Below are 20,472 nucleotides of genomic sequence, written 5' to 3' on the forward strand. Positions count from 1 at the left end.
AATATTTAAAAAATGTTTTTTTTAATATTTTTATGAGTTATGAAAAAATTTTTTTTGTTAAATTAAAGCCAAAGCATCAACCATTATGCTGCCACTTTCACTTTTATTGTAAACCAAGCGGTTTTCTTAGTAGAAGCGTTTAAGTAAAAAGTGGCTCAACTTACCTCATCCTCCCCTATTGTGCTGCGTCATGGGGGTTTCCCAATATCCTAGCAAGCAATACTGCGACGAAAAATACTGCGAGTGATCAAATTAAATACGCACAGTAAGGAGAGTTTTGAAAATTTAATTACGCACTTAACGGGTTTTAACATTACAAATACCATAAATTTCGGTTTTTAAGAAAGTGTTAGCCATGTTTGCAACGAAACGAAGAGACGTATATTTAATGTGGTTTTTGTCCACAAAGGTCTTGCTTAAATAACTGTTTGTACTTCCAGTATCGATTAAAGCGTTAGCGAAGGCATCGTTAATTTTCACTTCACTTACAACATGTTTAGAAAATGTAGAATGCAGTGTAGACATTGAAGCTAGACGAGGTGAGTTTATGCAATTGCTTGTAACAACACCCTTACGACTTAAGCAACACTTGGCATAATGGCCAGTTTTGCCACAATAATCACATTTTTCGTCTTTTGCAGGACATTGATTTCTGCGGTGCCAATTACGACTACCACAAAAAAAGCATGTAAACTTGTTCGATATGTTCTTTTTATTTTGTCTTATTGCTGCGGTTGTGCGATCATGGCTGGACGAACCTTCGCTTTTACTTTGAGGGTACTCGTGTCGAACTGTCGGCAGCTCAGTTGAACAACTTTGCATTGCACATAAAATGTTTTGGTGAGAATACGTTTCGGAATTGCTTTTAGCCAATTCAAGAGCTCGAGCCTTGGCGTAAGCTTGATCGAAAGTCAAAGTTTGATTTTCTAGAAGGCGCTCTCTTATGAGTGTGGACGAAATCCCACTGATCAAGGGGTCTCTCTTCATGTCGTCCCTATAAGCTACTGCATTGACGGGGACGAAGTTGCAATTTCGGCTCAAATTATTTAGACGTGAAACAAAATCGTCAATTGACTGACCGTCTTTTTGTTGCGCAGTAGCAAGCAGATGTCGCAAATAGATCTCGTTTCTTGGCTTGACGTACATGTTTTTGAGAGCGGTTATTGCATCGTCGAAAGTGTCGGCTTCAGATACAGTTTTGTAAGTGTTTGCAGTAAGAAAAGCTGTCAATATGTTGAGCTTGTTTACTGGTTCCTCTCCTTCAGCACGAGGCATGGCGTCTACAAAGTTTGTAAATGTCTTGAACCAAAACTTCCAATCGTCTTCTGCTGTTGGTGAATTTGGATCTGCAGATAGCTTTTCTGGTTGTAGACATTTCCAGTTATTATTGGCCATCTCCGATTGCTTTCAAGACTTGCACTTTCTATCAACTCTTTTAACTTCGATTTCTATGTAGTTTATTAAATTGTAACGAATAGAATTAAGTAACAAAAGTAGATGACACCATTTAATGGCTTTAATAAACTAAATAGGCACTGCGTCTGAAAAACATAGCAGAACATAAATATACTTCCACGCAACAGCAACAGAAAACTATACTAGCACCACCCTACTTCAACATAAGCAACGTGTCAATGGTAACTCAACAAAAGTGTAAAGGAAGACGCGACCTTACACGTGAGCGGCGACGCTGCAATCAACACAAAGCCTCAAGCAACAGAACAGAACTTCACGACACCAATCTCGTTAGAAGTCAAATACAAAAGAATGGCGCACTAACGATAAAGAATCTTTGTCTATGCCAGCAGTTGATGGTCTATCTTAGAGGTCGGGAACCTATGACTCGCGAGCCATTGATTTTTTGATGATGGCATCTGGCTCATGATGGTTTTCACTTGGAAAGGATATTATGCGTCCCAGCAAAACGCAGCCGATTGTCAGACTAACATTGTGAAATGCTTGTGTTTCTACAAGGAAATAACTAATAATCTAAGCAGCTAATTACAATACGGTCTCATAACATAATACCTGCTCCTTATTTATAGCTGTTGTTAGCCTAAACTTGGTAAGGCAAAATACTTCCGTTTTGTGAATCGCTGGTTGAAATAGCGCTGACGCTGACGCTGACGCCGTCAAGTTAGCGTCAGTTATTGTTTATTATACTTTTAGTGCATTACCAGCTGGAGTAGGACTTACAATAAAGTTTTAGACCTTCTCAAAAATTGCAAAAAAGAAAAAGAATTAGAAAAAGAAATTATCAAACTCATGCCAGTTCATTAATTCATGACGTATATACACAGGAAATAACAAAATGTTCAGAATCTTCATGAACCCTCTGACTGCTGTATATTGTCTACAAGTTCTTCAGTCATCCACAACCCTAACCCTAGATATCAATCAAACAATAATTATTTTGTTATTGGTAATAAAAGAGTTGAGGGTGCTTGATCAAGGCGGGGCATAGACCGGACGCCATCCATCATGTAGAAATTGGCAAAAAATCCGCAGTATGTAAATATTTGGACCAATGGTGTGGTCAGAGGTTCTAAGCAATCTCAAACGTTTTTATTTTCAAGATGCTAAAAAAAAACACAGCAAAGCATCAGCTTTGCAAAGCTATGATACTTCATGTGGGTTTTCTTTTGGCCTAAGCATATCCCGACATTCAACAATGCCTATCGGTTATCTATTCAAGATGTCCATCTGTGATTTACATCATATACTTATTACTCGAAGTATTGGTCTTGTGTATATTTTCGATTTGTTTATATTGTTGAATAGTTATACTTTCCACGGTGGCAACTGGCTAATAGACCGTATAGTCGTTTCGTTGTTTCCCTATAAAAAAATAAAACGTCAAACATTGTGTATATTTCAGTTTGTGTTACTTTTGTGTTTTGTTTTTTGACATATAAAAAATTGATTGATACATTGTAATTTGTAGACCGTTTTTTCTTACAAATTGTATTTCAATTCGATTGAATTAAGTAAAGCAAACCAGTTATCGGGCAGCAGTAGCGTAGCCAAGAATTTTGAAAGTGGAGGTTTTGACCACCCAGTGACGGGGGGTCTGGGGGGCCTTTTACTTTGAATTTGGAGCATTTTGAGAGCATTTTCAACAAAAACGCGGGTACGAATATTCCTGTAAAATGGTGCTGTCCGGTAGCATAGCGAAAGGATAAGATCATGTTTTCTTGGGAATTTTTCGGAAATAAAGTTAACCCTTTGCTTTTCAACGTTTTTTTGGAAGTTAACTACTCAAGGGGGGGCCGTTTTTGGATCAAATTCACCCAGCCGTTACGTGTGATCAGCTGGTGTTATTTCAACAGAAGTTGCACTGGTGTGAAAAAAAATCATTTGTCTATAAGTTTGAAAAGTCATTATTCTAAAATTTTATATGTTAAACTTGATATTTCAATTTTTGCAAAGGTACCCTAAAACGATAATTTTGATTTAACTTGCCGCCTTTAATTACCGTGCTAATCCGATTTCATGCAAAATTCTAAAGGACAAAAAGCTCGATCAACCGCACGAAGTGTGTGTGCGGTGTGCCGACTCATTGCATGATTGATAAAGATTTACGACATGCGAGCAAATCTTATTGTAGGCTACTCATTAATTATAAAATAGTTACAGAGTAACATTGTTACATGAATTTGAAAAAAACAAAACTGCGTTGTTTTATATTTTGTCCTAAACTAATGCTTTACGAAACCCATGGCCAGCTTCTTGTTTTATGGAACCAAACTTCTCATAAGTAACACCTTGGCCTACTTGAATAGCTGTTTACATGTTCGTTTGTGTATTTTAGGTCTACAATTGAGTTTGTAGTATGAATATTTTTAGTAGAGAGAAGACAATTGAACAAGCTGTTGAAATTATCTGAAATTTCTAAGTTCAAATTAGGCGCTTTTGGAATTTTGGATTTGTGTCAAGTCGCATCACAAATATCATGCAGGCTACATCATAAGTCATTTGGCTTACGGGTGTTTATAAACATGACTCATGAATTACATCCACTAAAAATACAGCATTTACATCAACAAAGCTAAATTCGAAGTTCACTTTTTATTGAAGATTGTGTCAATCAATTGAAAATGCATTTTTAGTCCGCCAGCGTTGAAACAATTCAACAGCGCAGTGAGGAACATGGGTAAACAAGGGAAATGTGAAATAAACCCACAGTCAGCAGATCTACATTAATTCAACGTTTACAAATGTTGAATCAATGTAAAAGGACTGATTTGCTGACTGGGTCGTTATTGTTTGGAACACAAAAAATACGCGTAAACGCGACAAAGCGATACAAGAGCAAAGCAGCGATTATGTTTCTGGCCAAAAAAAAACAAATTTATGACTTGAAAGATAAAAATGATTATAACGAAGCTTCAAAATTTGTCGTAAAAAATATTGCAGAGATACAATAAACATAATCATTTTGTGCTAGATTGTGAGAAGACTTCCTAGATTCTTTTCAAACATTTGCAGGATTGCAAATTATTTTGTACAACTTCAAATTGCTAAAAAATGGCTTCTTGGTTGATAAAACGTGGCTACAATTCTATAAAAAATTCTTAGGCCTACTACATTGAAGTAATGGAATATTTTTCTTGTGATTTTTCTAATGACGTTTTACAACATCCAAAAAGTAAAAATAATTATGATGAATAATTTTACATAACCATGGTTTGTGAACGCTTCACAAAAATTTGCGGAGACTTTACTGTTAGACGTAAAACGTTTGTAAAAGAAAACTGTCGGGTTACGTATTTATAATGTTTATAACGCCGTTATCTAGTTATAAACTGCCTTTGTTGTCTACCTTTGTGGTTGCCGGCCAGCCTAGAGCAGCATGCAAACTACGCGTTTATGGTATTTGCATCGTGTTATGATTCCCGCAAATTTCCCACAAGGTCTTTGTTTTTATCTTGGTATTTTTGTGCCTTTTCTGTCCTAAACTTGAAGTCACTGTACAGCAGGGCTTCCCAAAGTGGGGGTCGCGACCCCCAGAGGGGTCGCGTAACGAACTTCGGGGGTGGCAGAAAGTATACAAATTTTACACAAAGCACTGCATATTATCACTTATATGCAAAATGCTGTGAAAGTTATTAACTATTAAGAGTTGTGCACTCAATAAGCTACCCGTATTTTTTAAATTTATACAGCCTATTGAAATATGGAATAGGAGTTTAATGTCCTCTTTTCTGCATTGTAAACGTGGATTTCAAAACTAAAGCCAATGCTTTAACAAGTTATTAGTGTTATACAGCTTCGATAGAGAGTTTGTCTTGTTGAACCGTAGGCATACGAAGCCGAGCAACGTTATCAAGTTTAACATATTAAAGAATATTATATTTACAAAAAACACAAAACTATGCAACAATTAAATATCGAACGTTTTCGACATCACAAGATGTCCTCTTCAGGAATAATATACATACAACTTAACTACATCTGAATAAAATACAATGGTTATATTATACAAATCTATAAACAGGAAAAGACAACAAAAAAAAAAACTGCACAGTAGGCCTACTTCTGACTAGCTCAAACTCAATGATAGGCTCCACGAGAATTAAAGGTAACTGCATCAAAAAGTGTTTAAACAGATCACATGATGTGGTAGAAAGGCAAGGTGCGAAAAAAATAATTTTAAAATACAGAGAACAAGAAAGACGAGCCGCAAGCATACAACTGTCTGTTCAAAAGTGGATTGTGATGTTTTATGTATTAGTGTTAAAAAATTAAGTCGTGAATTTTCCAACGGAAAAAGTGTAGCCTTTGTTCACCGTGTTTGTAAAGACGTTTTTGGAAAGTCTTTTCAAATTATGCTATTTGTCAGGTTTGCCTGAAAAGGGGGAACGAATTTAATTTGTCCTTCCAAGGAGAAAAACATTTATGTTTTTACATGGAAATCTAAAGTTGGAGCGTTCATCAAAAAATTAAACATCTAGAAACAAAACATTGAAAATGATTTATTCAAAATATTCTCATTTACTGAAAAGTTTTTGGCTAACAATGGCGTGGAATCAAGCGTTATTAAACCTCTGGTTATTGACACTTCTCAAGACTGTTGAAAGAGCTTAAAAGTATTTTCTTCCAGAATTGGACAATACTTTTAGATTTGATCCAAAACCCATTTGGTTGGTTGCTGGTTTTGAATCTTTATCCTCGGGCTGACAAAGCCTTGATGGTTTATTCCTGGTAGTTTCGCATACTTGCAGAGGCTCTTGACGCAGGGCCGGTTACCGAGATTGGCAGAGTGAAGTTTTCTGATTGTTGCCGAGGAATTATTCCATTCACTAGGTGCCGTTTAATGGAGAGCAGTCCTGAAATGCGTTACTCAAGCGCACACCCCGAAAGTCGAACTTGCGCCGCGTGCTCTTGAGCTGGACGCGTAACCACTGAGCTAACGGGGCGGACCATGCAAAAACAAAGTACCGATACCTCTCTTTCAAATCTCAAGAAAAATTTGCAGATCTACAGTATCTTTTAACTAAGTTGTGGCTTGAATTTTCTGGAAACAAGTTTCACACTTTTTGGCTTAGTCTAACGTTAGACCGGAATATTCATCATTAGGCCTATATGGCTTAGCAGTAACCGCACTCCTGCCGTTTGTATCCACGTATATGTGCGTGTCAGTGTTTTCAAAGTTGATAAAATACCGCTCCAGTGTAAATAACGTTGAAGCTGCTTTGAGACCAGCATTAACAAACAGCAAGCGACGGCTAGACTTGCTTTGTCGCAGAGAGCAGTCGCACCCATCACACTGAATAAATGTGTTTACTTTTGTTTGGTTTTGTTTCCAGCAGGCTACAAGGCCTAGTAAAGTAGTAGGCTTCGAATACGGAAAGCTTGCTTTTAGTTTTTGTTCAAATTAAACCTTTCAATATATATCACAAACGTATATTTTGCATTGTTTATCCCTTTAACCGTAAAGGGGGTCGCGGAAAATTTTAGTAGATTAAAAGGGGTCGCGAGCAGAAAAGTTTGGGAAGCCCTGCTGTACAGCACAATCCACACCGGTTTTTAGACTCAGTCTTCATTGAAAATCTTTTGTGTGGTGCATTATTTCAAGTAGTGTATTCCCCTGAACTGTTACACAAACCGCCCAGAACCAGGTTGATTATGAATATTATAGCCGTTGAGTAGCCGTTATTGTATGTGTGAATGTATTAGCTGTCTGACTAATATCATGCTAAAGTCGAGCAAATTCTGCTTTCGGGATCCCTGCCGTTATTTACGGTATTTTTTGTTAATAAGTTTAGGCAGCATTTTTCCAAAATAAATGAAGACATCGGTATTGTTCATCACTTAGATTTAGTTTTCTCAGCATTGTTTTTTCATTCTTTGACTCATTAGTTTATCCCACTTTTGGAATAATCCGATCGTTTATAAATGGCGGTTTTCACAATAGCCGGCCTCTTATACATTAGCGCAACGTATTCAGATGTTGAATCAATGATCAAGAAAGCCGATTTGTTGTTTGTCTTATGTGACGCCGAGCATTATGCCTGGTCTGCAATACAAAATATTTTGTAGTGAAGACGAGGCATTATCATCTTTATTTTGCGCTCTTTGGAATAACACACAGTGCACCGTCAAACAAAAATGCAACACATAACAAGTAAGCCTAGGCAACATAAAGCAGCGAAGGGACGTGTAGTCATCGAGTAAGCTGCTACGTGATCTCATAATTTTGAGCATACTGTATCTCACAATTACTGTTTGCAAAAACGTCATTTCTTCAGCTTCTTCCAAAAGCATTTGCAGTGATACATTTCCTCAGTGGCAAGTTTTGTCAATGAGAGTATTTCCATAAAACGTTTATTTCGAAACCATGTTTTTCATGTCACTACTCACTACTTAAGGGAAGATTTCTTATTGTAACGCTTTTTATTCGTCAATGGATGTTGGCTGGTTGAAACAACTGTTTTGAATAGTTTGTGGCCTATATTGATCGTAGATTGCTATTCTTCATAAAGCTGATAACGCAGAAAACGTTTGCTATTATTGTTTCTAATTAACAACTTTGTGATCACTGGCTTTTCTTTTGTAGCATTAGAAATAACGCGCTTTGTGTTATTGAGGTCAAACCAAACAAAGGAAAACAAGAGGATGTTTCTGTCTGCTCGCGCACATGGATGCACCAAGCAATTATGAGCTTATGGCTTGTTATCGCAATGTAATCCATTTCACGCTTTGCTGGAAGTTAGCCAGAAATAGCAAAAATTCACCAAAATCTTGAATTTGCAAGAAAACTACACAACTTTTAGCATCAAATTTAGTACGGTATCATCAGATCCGCCTGGCAATTTTAGGAAAAGTCAAGAAAAACCAAATGCATGGCGTTACTGTGCTTCAAGTAATCAAAGGAAATATGAGGGGGGGGCCAAATCTGGCCTCCCTTTGAAGAGCAAAGTGTTAAGTCTCTTTGTTTTCTTGTTGCTAATTCCTGGCTGAGATGTTTGAATGTTTGGTGTTGGCAAAACTCGCTTTTTTAATGCAATTTTGTTTAAAATTAGGCAATTTTTTTTAGACTGAAAGCATCATTCTCAATATCGTGACGTCACACGCGTGCCAAAGGGGGGGGTTGTAACCCCCAGCCCCCCCCCCCCCCCCTTGGCTACGCCACTGTCGGGAAGATATTGGTCAATTGAACGTAACCGTTCACCTTTTCGATTGGTTGATTTGTACTTTAATCCACACACCAATAACAGTTTCATAGCGAACTTACTTTACCTCTGAGGGCTTCAGTGATATGAAGGATGGAGGAACAGAATGAGTGTGACCTTCCTTGATTAAACGACTCATTATGGACAAAATAATAGTACAAAAAATAAAATAAAGTACAAATTACATTTTAGTCAATTATGATGTGATCCCAACATATTATGACGTCGTAGACAAATCAATTACTTTTTATTAAATTGTATAAAATACAAAACTGGCACTATTTTACGTCAATCGAACACCTCAAATAGTTCTACATAATGTTTCCACTATGCGTACCGCAAAAAAGATGAAGGGGTGTATGCTGCCACTTTTGTAAAAATCATGTCAAGCAAATGCTCTTTCTTGAACGCATCAAACAAACGACCAATTTGCTGTTAAAATAATCCTAGTTTAAGTGTATCTGAAATCATTTGACAACATAAGAATTCAATTATGTGATCAAACGATATTTAATTAATACTTTAGTCCAGGGTTTTCTAACTGGGAGTGCTCGCACCCCTTAGGGTTAGGATTAAGGTTAGGGTTAGGGTTAGGGTTAGGGTTAGGGTTAGGGTTAGGGGTTAGGGTTAGGGTTAGGGTTAGGGTTAGGCGCGGGTGTGTTATGTGGGGTGTTAACAAGGGTTGCCTAACAACGACATTCAGCCAACTCACAGGATTACCTGTAACCAAAATTTTTGTCATCAAAATTTGATTCCTTGCTGGCGAATCGTTCGCCACTAGAACAGTTGCCTGCTACCGAAGTTGAGATGCGTACCATTGCAATCGAGTTGCCTGCCAGGGAAATCTGATTGTCTTCCATCAACACCTAGCTGTCTACAACAACAAAATAAAATTGGATAAAATCAAAATCACATCGTCTTCAAGAATATCACTCGGATTCGCTTCAATAAATAAAATTTTAACCATTCAAACAATCACATTGGCAATTGTAATGCATTTATTAATCTTAAATGAAAAACTATGCATTAGTTGGAGAGCAAAAAGCTAATTAAATACAGTTTTAAAATTTTCGCTTTTGTATCGTTAGCAGACGCGCTGGGCATCCCTGGTAATTTCTGGTATGACAACCAGTAGTTTGTTAAAGTTTTTGATATGTACGGCACATCAAAGAATTTAGGAATCTACCGCGATACATTGCCTTACCACATCATTGTTTGTTTGTCGATATACCTTTCACCTACGTTTTGATCGAAGCTGCGTTGAACAAACTATAGATGATAGAAGCTACTCAATGAAGCTGTATTTTAATCAATGTATCCAGTAAAATCATTTACTTTTATTGCAATGTGCTAGAAGGAAACTCCTCTGCACGTAAAAGTCCATTCCAAATAATTGTCGCTACACTGTCGATCTCCTGGCAGCACACAGTTTGAAAAGCTCTATTGTAGACTGCAATGCTGCGGTAGCAGTCCAGAAGGCACTGCCACTGCAAGTGGCCGTGTTGTTTCGAAATTGGTTTGAGAAAACTTGCAAATACACAGAAAATTATGCAGTTAAAAGAATAATTGCATATTTTAGAAACAGACTGCTGAGTAGGCTACACGGTAAAACTGTGGCCGATAAAGTTATTGACAATGCTGAAAAGTTCAAAGATTTTTCAGATAACTTTTTTTCAAAGAATTGTTAACCCTATTCGGACTAACGGGTGGACGGGTTCCGTCCATACCTAAAACTTTCATCGATTACATAAAAGCTACAGGCTCAAATTAACTGAAATTTTATGATTTTTCCTAAAAATTATTCATCTTTGATTTAGTAAAAGAATGACATTTTTGTGTAGTATAGTTTTTTAGTTATCAGCAGTTTTTGACACCCTACTCCCAAAATTATCTGAAAAACTAGTAAAAAATTAACAGCGTGAAATTGGAGAGGGATTAACTCCACCGCTGGATTTTGCGTCAGCAGTTGTCGAAAGAAAATAGGTCACGACGTCAAATCTTCGCTCTGCTTGATATCAGATGTGTTGCAATCTATTGTGCAGAAAAATCAGTAAACCATGACAAGTAGACTGGCATTTATGAAGAAAGGCAGTTGATCTCGTGGAAATTGTGTTTTCGCAAACAAAAGTGCATAAAGTTTAGAACTCAACTTTGTCACAATTTTGTAATCGGTTTCTAGCAACAATTTCCCTTTGTGAAAATTTAGGCTACGGAACAAAAAAATCCTCCAAATTTTATGATAAACAACATGGTTGATAAATAATATAAAAATGTAAAAAAATATAACGTTGGTATAATAAATAAATACAAACATTAAATGCAACCATAATTTTACTGCATAGCCTATTTTTAGTTTATTTCTATGGCTTTACGAAGGTCAAAAAGAAGACTTTTATGTCATGTCAAACTTGTCATTTTTGTGACTTGTCTTCAAGTATGCTCTGTACATTTTAGTTTACACAAAAACAGAAAAAGTTAGTTTCATTAGCTGTTGGAGCTTTTTTTACCAAAATTGACAGAAGTTCCCAGACAACAAAATCTGTCATTTTTACGTTAATTCAAAAATGACGGATTTTGTTGTCTGGGTTGAAACTTCATTAGAAGTTTGAGGTTAGAACTGTGTGTAATGCTAATAGGTTATCTAATATATAAATTTGCAAATTACAAACACTGAATAGAACTGTTTTTTTGTTTTTTTTATGCAAGCAGGATTGCAGCCTAACGTAATAAAGTTTCATGAAATAGTAACATCAAGCTGTGCAAAATAACCCAATCGAGATTAGTCAACATCGCTTTGTTTTGTAATCTTGAAACCTCATTTTTTATTGTTCTGCACGCAAAACAGCAGTTTGAACAAAATAAAATTGTTACAAAATCTCCTCAGAACGGATTTAGAACAAACATCTAGCATAAAATTAGGTTAGGTAAAAGAAACGCTCAAGCTGCTGTGCAAACATCGCTGTTTTCAGAACATATTGATTGCATTCATTCCTTTGTCTGTGCTATAACAATGCGAGGAAAGTTACAATTGTTTCTAAATGGTTTTTACACACAGTATGGTGCAACCAATTTTCACATAAATACTCAGAAAACCCAACATGTACATTCATTTGTGAGAAAAATTTGTGCATGACATACAACCACACTTCAAACGCGCAACATGGCTCGACAACAATTTTCTGCAAGCGAAGTAGTCGAACAACTGGAAAATTCTTTTGAGGAAAATATTAACGATGTGCTAATGTCTGATTCTGATGAAGAAATAGATTATGAGCAGTCGACAGAAGTGCTTAATTTAGAGCAAAGTAATGTGGAATCAAATGCTGGTAGTAGAAGAGTAACTGTAGCAGTTTCTAAACGACGAGTTCACGATATTACTTCGGCCTTGAATGAGGAAAACTATGATTACGTGAATGTACCGCATACAACCGCATTTTGTTATATTCTGGACACATGTCGGGTCAATGCCAGCACAATTTAGCTATGAAAAAAGGAATTGATCCCAAAACTCAAAATTCTTTTGACTTTGATTGGGAACTTGCAATGATGCTGATCAAACCGCACATACAAATGCGGTCACGGTGCGGTCTTCAAAAATCCTTTCTAAGCAAAATAGTTACTATTCTTGGATGCGAAGATCAAACTGATGTTGCTTCAGCAACTTCTCAAAAGAAGCAATTTCCTACAAAATCAGGCAAAGACAGGCGTTGCTATTTTTCCAGCCCTCCAATTACTGGCTCACCAGCAAAGAGGAAAAGAAGCAATTTGTCTAAAAGTAAAAAACAGTACCAGCTGTGTGTCTGTACTATTCATGTGACGCAGGCTTGTCCAGAGTGTGCAATAAACATTGATGTTGAAAAGTAATGGATACAAAGTTTTAATTTATTCTCAAATGTTTGCAACAAAAATATTGTATGTTGTTCACATTCCATTTTGAATGTATTTTGATTTAGAATGATTTGTGAAAAAAAGCTTTTGTAGCCAACTATAACATTTTGGAACCGGTTCTACCACTCAGAGAGTTATACTATATTCTTTGTTATTGTTTATTATCCTTTCATAACTGTTTGATGCAATGACCGAAGTTCTTCTCAATCCTAGTATTTCCATCAAAGATGCTACAGTTTTTCCTCAGAAAGTTTCCATAATTTATCGGAGTTAGTTCAGCAATGTAATTTTTTTTTTTTTTGGCGTCCAGTTTATCAACAGACCTACATATGCCCAGTTACGAAATCTTCTTAGATCGACCCTTTGATTTTGTTTGCTAGCTACTGTAGGTAGCCTATGTTCGTACTCAACCGGGAAGTTACCGCAGTCTGCAAGTGCAATAAAGTAACTTTCACCAACTGGGCAGTAGCTCACTGTTCCCAAACTAGACAACTACAGTTGAAATTTTAAATTACAATTAAATTACAATTTTAAATTACAATTAATTAAATTACAATTAAATTCAAAATAATAATTAGGTTGAATAGTTATCGAGACGTTTGTTTGTTTGCTTGCGCTGTAATTTCTGACGACTCTCTTCATAACTCATACATGTTCCAACCCAAGTCTAAAACAATTACATTTCAAGTAACTTATTCCTTACGAAATTACAAGGAAATCAATAGCCAACGCAATAACTAAGCATTATCTGAAAGTTGAAATATTACTTGTAAATGCAGCGTAGTAATTAATGTTTTACACAAAACAACAAATGTTTTTCGAAGCATAATATTGGTTGGTGAGAAGTTTTGTGCTGGTTATCTGGAAAACTTTATCTTTTTGTACGTGCAAGTTAGCAAACATTTGTATTGTTTTGTGCGTTCCAAGATTTATTGCGTGACCTACATGACCACTGACCATTTCGGATTACATGCATGACTGGACCGTGCTTGCCTTCAACGAAGAGATTAGCGATTTCAAGGAGATTATGGCGGAGACATCAGACAAATTTTTAAAAAATTGACTACTTTTAGCAAAAAAGCAATAGCAAAAAACTGGTAGAGTATGTGTGTCCACTTAAAATTTTAACCTGTTTGTCAGTAATTTTGCTCTAACTTTGCGAAAAAAGCAACCTCGTAACGTTTTCATATCAAAAGTTATTAGAAAATGAAAGTGTGGATGGAATAAGTCTACACGTCAGGCCATTCCTCACAAAAATCGCTTAGTCCGAATACGGTTAAAACATTAAATAAGTCGATAAGTACCTTGGTTTTGTACACAATGGTTGACAAAATTGATCGAATATAGCTTATAATTTAGTTTTAAATTCACTAGCACCAGTGTTGCCAGGTTGTCTTCTGAGATCTACCACGACCATCAAATCTAGTTTGCCCCCATAGCTCAATTGGTTAAGGCGTGACTTCATAAACGAAGAAGCTTCAAGATCAAGCTGTGCGGGTTCGACTCTCGGGGTGGGCGCTTGAACAACGCATTCAGCGGCAACACTTCAACAGTCGGAAACTTCAGTCTGCCAATCGCGATAACTACCAGGAATAACCTACCAAGACTTTATCAGTCCGAGGATAAAAGATATCGTCAAAGACAATGTGTATCAACAACAACTCATTCAAGCAGCTTACTCATGCAACTTTGCCTGCCATCATGCGTAAACAAGTGCGCGTTCAATCAAACTGAAAGCTTGCACGATGTATTATTGAGACCTGTATCAACGATCAGCATAAGTCAAAATTTAATTTTTTTTAAACACAACAATAATTTTTAGCACAAAGTTTTGCTTTAACTGTCATCACATTCCTGTTGAATCTGCTGCAACGGTCAAATCTAGCAACCATAGTTTAATGACTTATGGTCTGTTGCAGTTACTTCTAAAAGGAGGTTTATTCATTCATTTATTTATGTTATCACCCGACCATCAACAAACATAACAAAAATATCACTTCTCACATAACACGGCAAGGGTTTGAAAAAGGTAAAAGCAACACAATTTATACGTTAATGCGTGTTCTAGAGAGAAATGGATTTAGCAAGGTTGCAACACCTTGGAAAATTTAAAAACAGAAGCAAAATTGTTGTCTATTGTATTGGTGAACATTTTCTGTCTAGTAAGACATACACATGTTATCCGCAACGGCATCTACGTTGCATTCATATCATATCTTAAACCACATTGTAATAACCAATAAAAAAACACAAACTTTTATACAAAATTAACACCGACTACAACCGCCAGGCGATTTCATGCCATGAGCATTAATGCTTTCATACTTTCACTTGTGCTGTGGACAGAAAGTATGCTACAGTTTAACGAAGCTTTACGCAAAAAATACATTTGCAAACACCTTCTGTAAAAATGTTCTGTACACAGCACTCGTTCAAAATCAAAACAAAAACGTTTGTGAGTAAAAGAAATGAAATTTAATTTCTGATAATAAAAAAATGTAGAAAGCAGTAGGCTAGCCTATTGCATTGTATAACGATAAAACTTGGCAATTATTCTATCCTTTCAAAAACGGGAAAATGGTACGTTTTTGAACTTTGGATGTCAAACAGCTTTTGCATACATAGATTCGGATGCCCAGCACTTGCAACTCACAACCAAACAACCATGCAAATGTTTGAAACGAAACAAAAACTAATTACCAAAAGTCTTGTTTCGACACGAAAATAACAAGCCAGTTTACTATTTGGAAGCAATACTTTGTCTAAAACATGTGCAGAATCTTCTTGTTTGTAGTAGCGTATTGATTGTGTACAATTTAAAATTTGCTTTTATTCTAAACAGAAGAATGACCACTAAAAGCAAACTGTATCTGTTGAACATAATTATTCAGCTGCCACAAATAGCGTAAGACCTAGGTAATCATTCAATACCATCACGAACAAATGATCGACTAAGATTTTGAATTTAACAGTCAGCTAGATCATTTCAGCCAAAACCAAATTGTTACTGCAACTATGGTAAACAATGCAATAATTTACCTTTTTACTTTCTGCCAAAGAAGTTCAAGATGAAATTCTTCAAACCGTCACGCCAAATATAAGTATTTCCACATTTCAGCAACCATGTCCCATTGCACTGTAGGCTACCTTCAGCTAGCTAGTCGTAATCTTGAAACAAGAACTTTAATCATTGCAATGTTTTTCTCTTTGGCTAAACCAAACATCAGAGCAGCCGCCAATACATCGGAATTTTGGCACAAGAAAAAACTGACTGTTGCGTCATCAACACGAAACAAAATTGCACCTGGACAAGATTGTTCACGGCTCATGTTGGCTCATTTTAATAACATATCAAGTAAAACACAAAATCAAAAGCAAACGGCAGTCGATTTGCAGCATATAAAAAGACATTTCGAAAATTTTCCTATTATATATAAAATGTCAGCTGTCAGCTGTCGCCTGAAGGCAGAAGGCATTTGAAAATGAGTCCGCGGCGGGCTTTCGATCGGCATCTGGCGGTCGAGGCGGCGGCGGCGGCAGACAGGTTGTCGAGTGCGCAAGATGACGAATGAAATGAGTGAGAATGGGCAATAACGGGGGAGCAACGGGTGACCGCGAGGGGGGGTGACGGAGTCTGGTCAGACCGTGATCGGATTGGTAAAGAAGGAAACGAACGAAGCAAGCAACCATGTCGACGGGCAAGTGAGACGCGCAGGGCAGAATCGCTGCTGTCCGCAGTCGCGCCGCTGGCTCAGAGACGAGATCGGGCGAAGCCGCGGTCGTCGCGGGAGAACGAAGCGCCGCGCTCCGCTCCGACCCGCGGTCGGAGCGGGGCGCGCGAGCGACAGGTTGTCGTAGCGCCGAAACGACGGGCGTCTCGCGAAAGACGCGGCGTCCCGGCCTTGCAGGCCGCGGACCCGAAGGAAAAAAGTTGTTACCTGGTTGATCCTGCCAGTAGTCGTATGCTTGTCTCAAAGGTTAAGCCATGCAAGTCTAAGTGCGAGCTCTCGTACGGCGAAACTGCGAACGGCTCATTAAATCAGTTACGGTTCATTTGATCGTAGACGCACGTCGCACGTGGATAACTGTGGCAATTCTAGAGCTAATACATGCTAAAGGCGCCGACGCCGGCGGCAACGCTGCCGGCGAAGGCGCGCATTTATCAGACCTCGCCGGCCCGGTCGCGTCGTCGTTCGCGGCGCGCGGCCGGTCCCCGTGGTGACTCTGGATAACTGAGCGGATCGCGCGCTTCCAAGTCGAAGGCGACGGATCATTCGAGTGTCTGCCCTATCAACTCGAGTCGGTACGGTCTCGGCCTACCGCGGTGGTGACGGGTGACGGGGAATCAGGGTTCGGTTCCGGAGAGGGAGCCCGAGAAACGGCTACCACTTCCAAGGAAGGCAGCAGGCGCGCAAATTACCCATTCCCGACGCGGGGAGGTAGTGACGAAAAATAACGATGCGGGACTCTGAACGAGCGCCCGCAATCGGAATGAGCACATCGCAAAGCAGTGCGGACGTTCGGCGCGTCGTCGCTCGCCGGCGGCGCCCGGGCGCGCGAGTATCGATTGGAGGGCAAGTCTGGTGCCAGCAGCCGCGGTAATTCCAGCTCCAAAAGTGTACGCTTAAGTTGTTGCGGTTAAAAAGCTCGTAGTTGGAATTGGCGCCGGCGTCGCCCGGCCGTCCGACCTCGCGGTCGCGCACGGCCGGCCGCCGCGCTTTCGGCCGCCGGGCCGCGCTTTCCTTGACCGGACGGCGCGCGCGCCCGGCGCCGGTTTTACTTTGAAAAAATTAGAGTGTTCAAAGCAGGCCCGCACGCGGCCCGGATAACGACGCACGGAATAGCGGAAGAGGGCCCCTCCCTCGACCGCCGGCAAACGACGAGACGAGAGGCAATGATCGAGAGGGACGGACGGGGGCATTCGTACCGCGCCGTTAGAGGTGAAATTCTTGGATCGGCGCGAGACGGACCGAGGCGAAGGCGTCTGCCGAGAACGTTTTCCTTAATCAAGAGCGAAAGTCGGAGGTTCGAAGATGATCAGATACCGTCCTAGTTCCGACCGTAAACGATGCCGGCCCCGGGCCGCCGCCTGCCTGCAGCTTCGAGTCGAGGCGGCGGCGGACCGGTCGAGGGAAACCAGAGCTTCTGGGTTCCGGGGGAAGTATGGTCGCAAAGCTGAAACTTAAAGGAATTGACGGAAGGGCACCACCAGGAGTGGAGCCTGCGGCTTAATTTGACTCAACACGGGGAAGCTCACCCGGCCCGGACACGGCGAGGATTGACAGATCGAGAGCTCTTTCTCGATTCCGTGGGTGGTGGTGCATGGCCGTTCTTAGTTGGTGGATCGATTTGTCTGGTTAATTCCGATAACGAACGAGACTCTGACCTGCTAAATACCCGGCCGCTCGCTGACCGGCGACGCCCTTCACGGGGCGCCGCCACGAAGGAGCGTCCGCCGGCGTTCTTAGAGGGACAGGCGGCGTTCAGCCGCACGAGATTGAGCAATAACAGGTCTGTGATGCCCTTAGATGTTCGGGGCCGCACGCGCGCTACACTGGTCGGATCAGCCGGAGCCTCTTCACTCTAGATCCCGGCTCGAAAGGGCCGGGAAATCCGGCAACCCCGACCGTGCTCGTGATAGGGAATTGCAATTGTTTCCCTCGAACGAGGAATTCCCAGTAGGCGCGAGTCATCAGCTCGCGTCGATTACGTCCCTGCCCTTTGTACACACCGCCCGTCGCTACTACCGATCGAGCGTTTTAGTAAGGTCCTCGCATCGGCTTGGCGCCGGCCTTCGCGGGTCGGCGGCTCGTCGAGAAGACGATCGAACTTGATCGCTTAGAGGAAGTAAAAGTCGTAACAAGGTTTCCGTAGGTGAACCTGCGGAAGGATCATTACCTGAACACCTCTTCGAAGGAACGTTTTGAGCCTCGGTCGGCCCGTCCTGGAGACGGCGCAGGCCCGGCGAGCACCGGAGCGACAAATGCGCGGCTCGAGTGCCCCGGAACGGGGCTCGAAGCGTCGGGGGCCGACCGCTCGACCGGCGACTGCACACAGCTACGAGACGAGCGACTTCGGAAAAAGAAAGCAGAGCTATCGCTCCTGGCGGTGGGTCACTCGGCTCGCGAGTCGATGAAGGACGCAGCCAGCTGCGAGAATTGATGTGAATTGCAGAACACATTGAGCGTCGACGATCCGAACGCGAATTGCGGCCTCGGGTTAATCCCTTGACCGCGCCCGCCTCAGGGTCTCACCGAACGAACGTGCCTAGCAGTAGACGCCCTGGTGCGGGTCGGCGACCGAACGCCGCCGTCCCGTCAAAGCGAGGCCGAGCGCGCGCCGCCGCTGCGCCGATCACGAACGAGGCCAGAAAACCGAAAAAAGAAACGCGACCTGAGGTCGGACGAGAGCACCCGCCGAATTTAAGCATATTACTAAGCGGAGGAAAAGAAACTAACGAGGATTCCCTCAGTAACGGCGAGTGAAGCGGGACCGTCGAGCCCAGCGCCGAATCTGGCCGCTTTCGGAGCGGTCCGACCTGTGGCGTACAGACCCGGGCGCGCGGGCGAGCGCCGGCCGGCCCGAGTCCCCCTGATCGAGGCCGTCGCCCGCGGAGGGTGTCAGGCCGGTGGCGGTCGGACGGCGCGCGCCCACGCCCGAACGGTCTCGGAGTCGGGTTGTTTGGGAATGCAGCCCGAAGCGGGTGGTAGACTCCATCTAAGGCTGAATACGGTCGCGAGACCGACAGCGAACAAGTACCGCGAGGGAAAGTTGAAAAGCACTCTGAAGAGAGAGTTAAACAGTACGTGAAACCGTCAAGAGGCAAACGCGCGGGCCCTGCGAGGCCGTCTGGCACTTCAGCTCGGCCGCCTGCGAAGACGGCCGAGCGCACTGCGCCGGGCGGCGGGCCGCGACCGCTTCCGGGGCGGCCGGAGGCGGCGCCGAACGCAGCGGGCCCCCTCGCGGGGTTCGCGGCGGCACCGACCGGGCCCGTCCCGGGAGCGAGGAGGATCGCCGCGCCGACCCCCCTATTTGGGGGGGACGACCCGACGCCGGATCGGCTCCGGGCCGCCGGCCGGCCGCTGTCCTCAGCGGTCGCGCCGAGCGACGCCCGCCGTCCGGCCAGCGAGGGATCGACAGGCGCCCGGGGTCCGCGGCAGCGCGAGGTCGCTCGCGCGACCCGTCTTGAAACACGGACCGAGGAGTCTGACGCCTGTGCGAGCCGCGGGGAAGACGCGAAACCCGCGGGCGCAGCGAAGACAAAGCGGCGTCCTGCTTGCAGAGGCGCCGCGAGGCGGAATCCCGCCGCCTCCCGGGGCGACGGGAGCACCGCCGGCGGGGCCGCGCCCTGAAAGGGCCGGCTCCGGCAAGAGCACGGTCGTCGGGACCCGAAAGATGGTGAACTACGCCTGGGCAGGCCGAAGCCGGAGGAAACTCTGGTGGAGGGCCGTAGCGATTCTGACTTGCAAATCGATCGTCCGACCTGGGCGTAGGGGCGAAAGACTAATCGAACCGTCTAGTAGCTGGTTCCCTCCGAAGTTTCCCTCAAGATAGCCGGCGCCCGGCCAAGAGTTTTATCTGGTAAAGCGAATGACTAGAGGAATCCGGGGCCGAAACGGCCTCGACCTATTCTCAAACTTTAAATCGGTAAGAACCGGCGGTTGCTCGCTTTGAACCGACCGGAAAACTATTTCGAATCGAAGGGCGCCGAGTGGGCCGCTCTTGGTAAGCAGGACTGGCAATGCGGGATGAACCGAACGCGGTGCTAAGGCGCCCGACGCGACGCTCATCAGAGCCCACGAAAGGTGTCGGTCGATCCAGACAGCAGGACGGTGGCCATGGAAGTCGGAAACCGCCAAGGGTTAGGGTTAGGGTTAGGGTTAGGGTTAAGGTTAGGGTTAGGGTTAGG

General features: G+C 42.2%; 1 protein-coding gene, 1 non-coding gene and 1 pseudogene across 3 annotated transcripts in view; 2 read left to right on the plus strand and 1 right to left on the minus strand.

The window, feature by feature from the left end:
* The window catches only part of LOC145769511 (uncharacterized), a 54,888-nt gene extending 46,068 nt beyond the window's left edge, over nt 1–8,820 (minus strand). The window contains exon 1 of one of the 2 annotated variants that reach the window (XM_082581158.1): nt 8,738–8,820. In XM_082581158.1, the coding sequence (XP_082437284.1) occupies nt 8,738–8,814 (77 nt within the window). In that variant the 5' untranslated portion in view covers nt 8,815–8,820. The remainder of the gene's footprint in view (nt 1–8,737) is intronic. The other variant, XM_082581159.1, reaches the window with a different exon arrangement.
* Nucleotides 8,821–16,498: 7,678 nt separating this feature from the next.
* LOC145769740 (small subunit ribosomal RNA) lies at nt 16,499–18,460 on the plus strand (annotated as a pseudogene).
* A 200-nt stretch (nt 18,461–18,660) lies between these two features.
* On the plus strand, nt 18,661–18,814 carry LOC145769750 (5.8S ribosomal RNA). Its single transcript, XR_014289070.1, has one exon. It is a non-coding gene; the product is annotated as a 5.8S ribosomal RNA (ribosomal RNA).
* Nucleotides 18,815–20,472: the final 1,658 nt, after the last annotated feature.

The sequence above is a fragment of the Aplidium turbinatum genome, chromosome 4, assembly GCF_918807975.1.
Source record: "Aplidium turbinatum chromosome 4, kaAplTurb1.1, whole genome shotgun sequence".
NCBI classification, from domain to species: domain Eukaryota; kingdom Metazoa; phylum Chordata; class Ascidiacea; order Aplousobranchia; family Polyclinidae; genus Aplidium; species Aplidium turbinatum.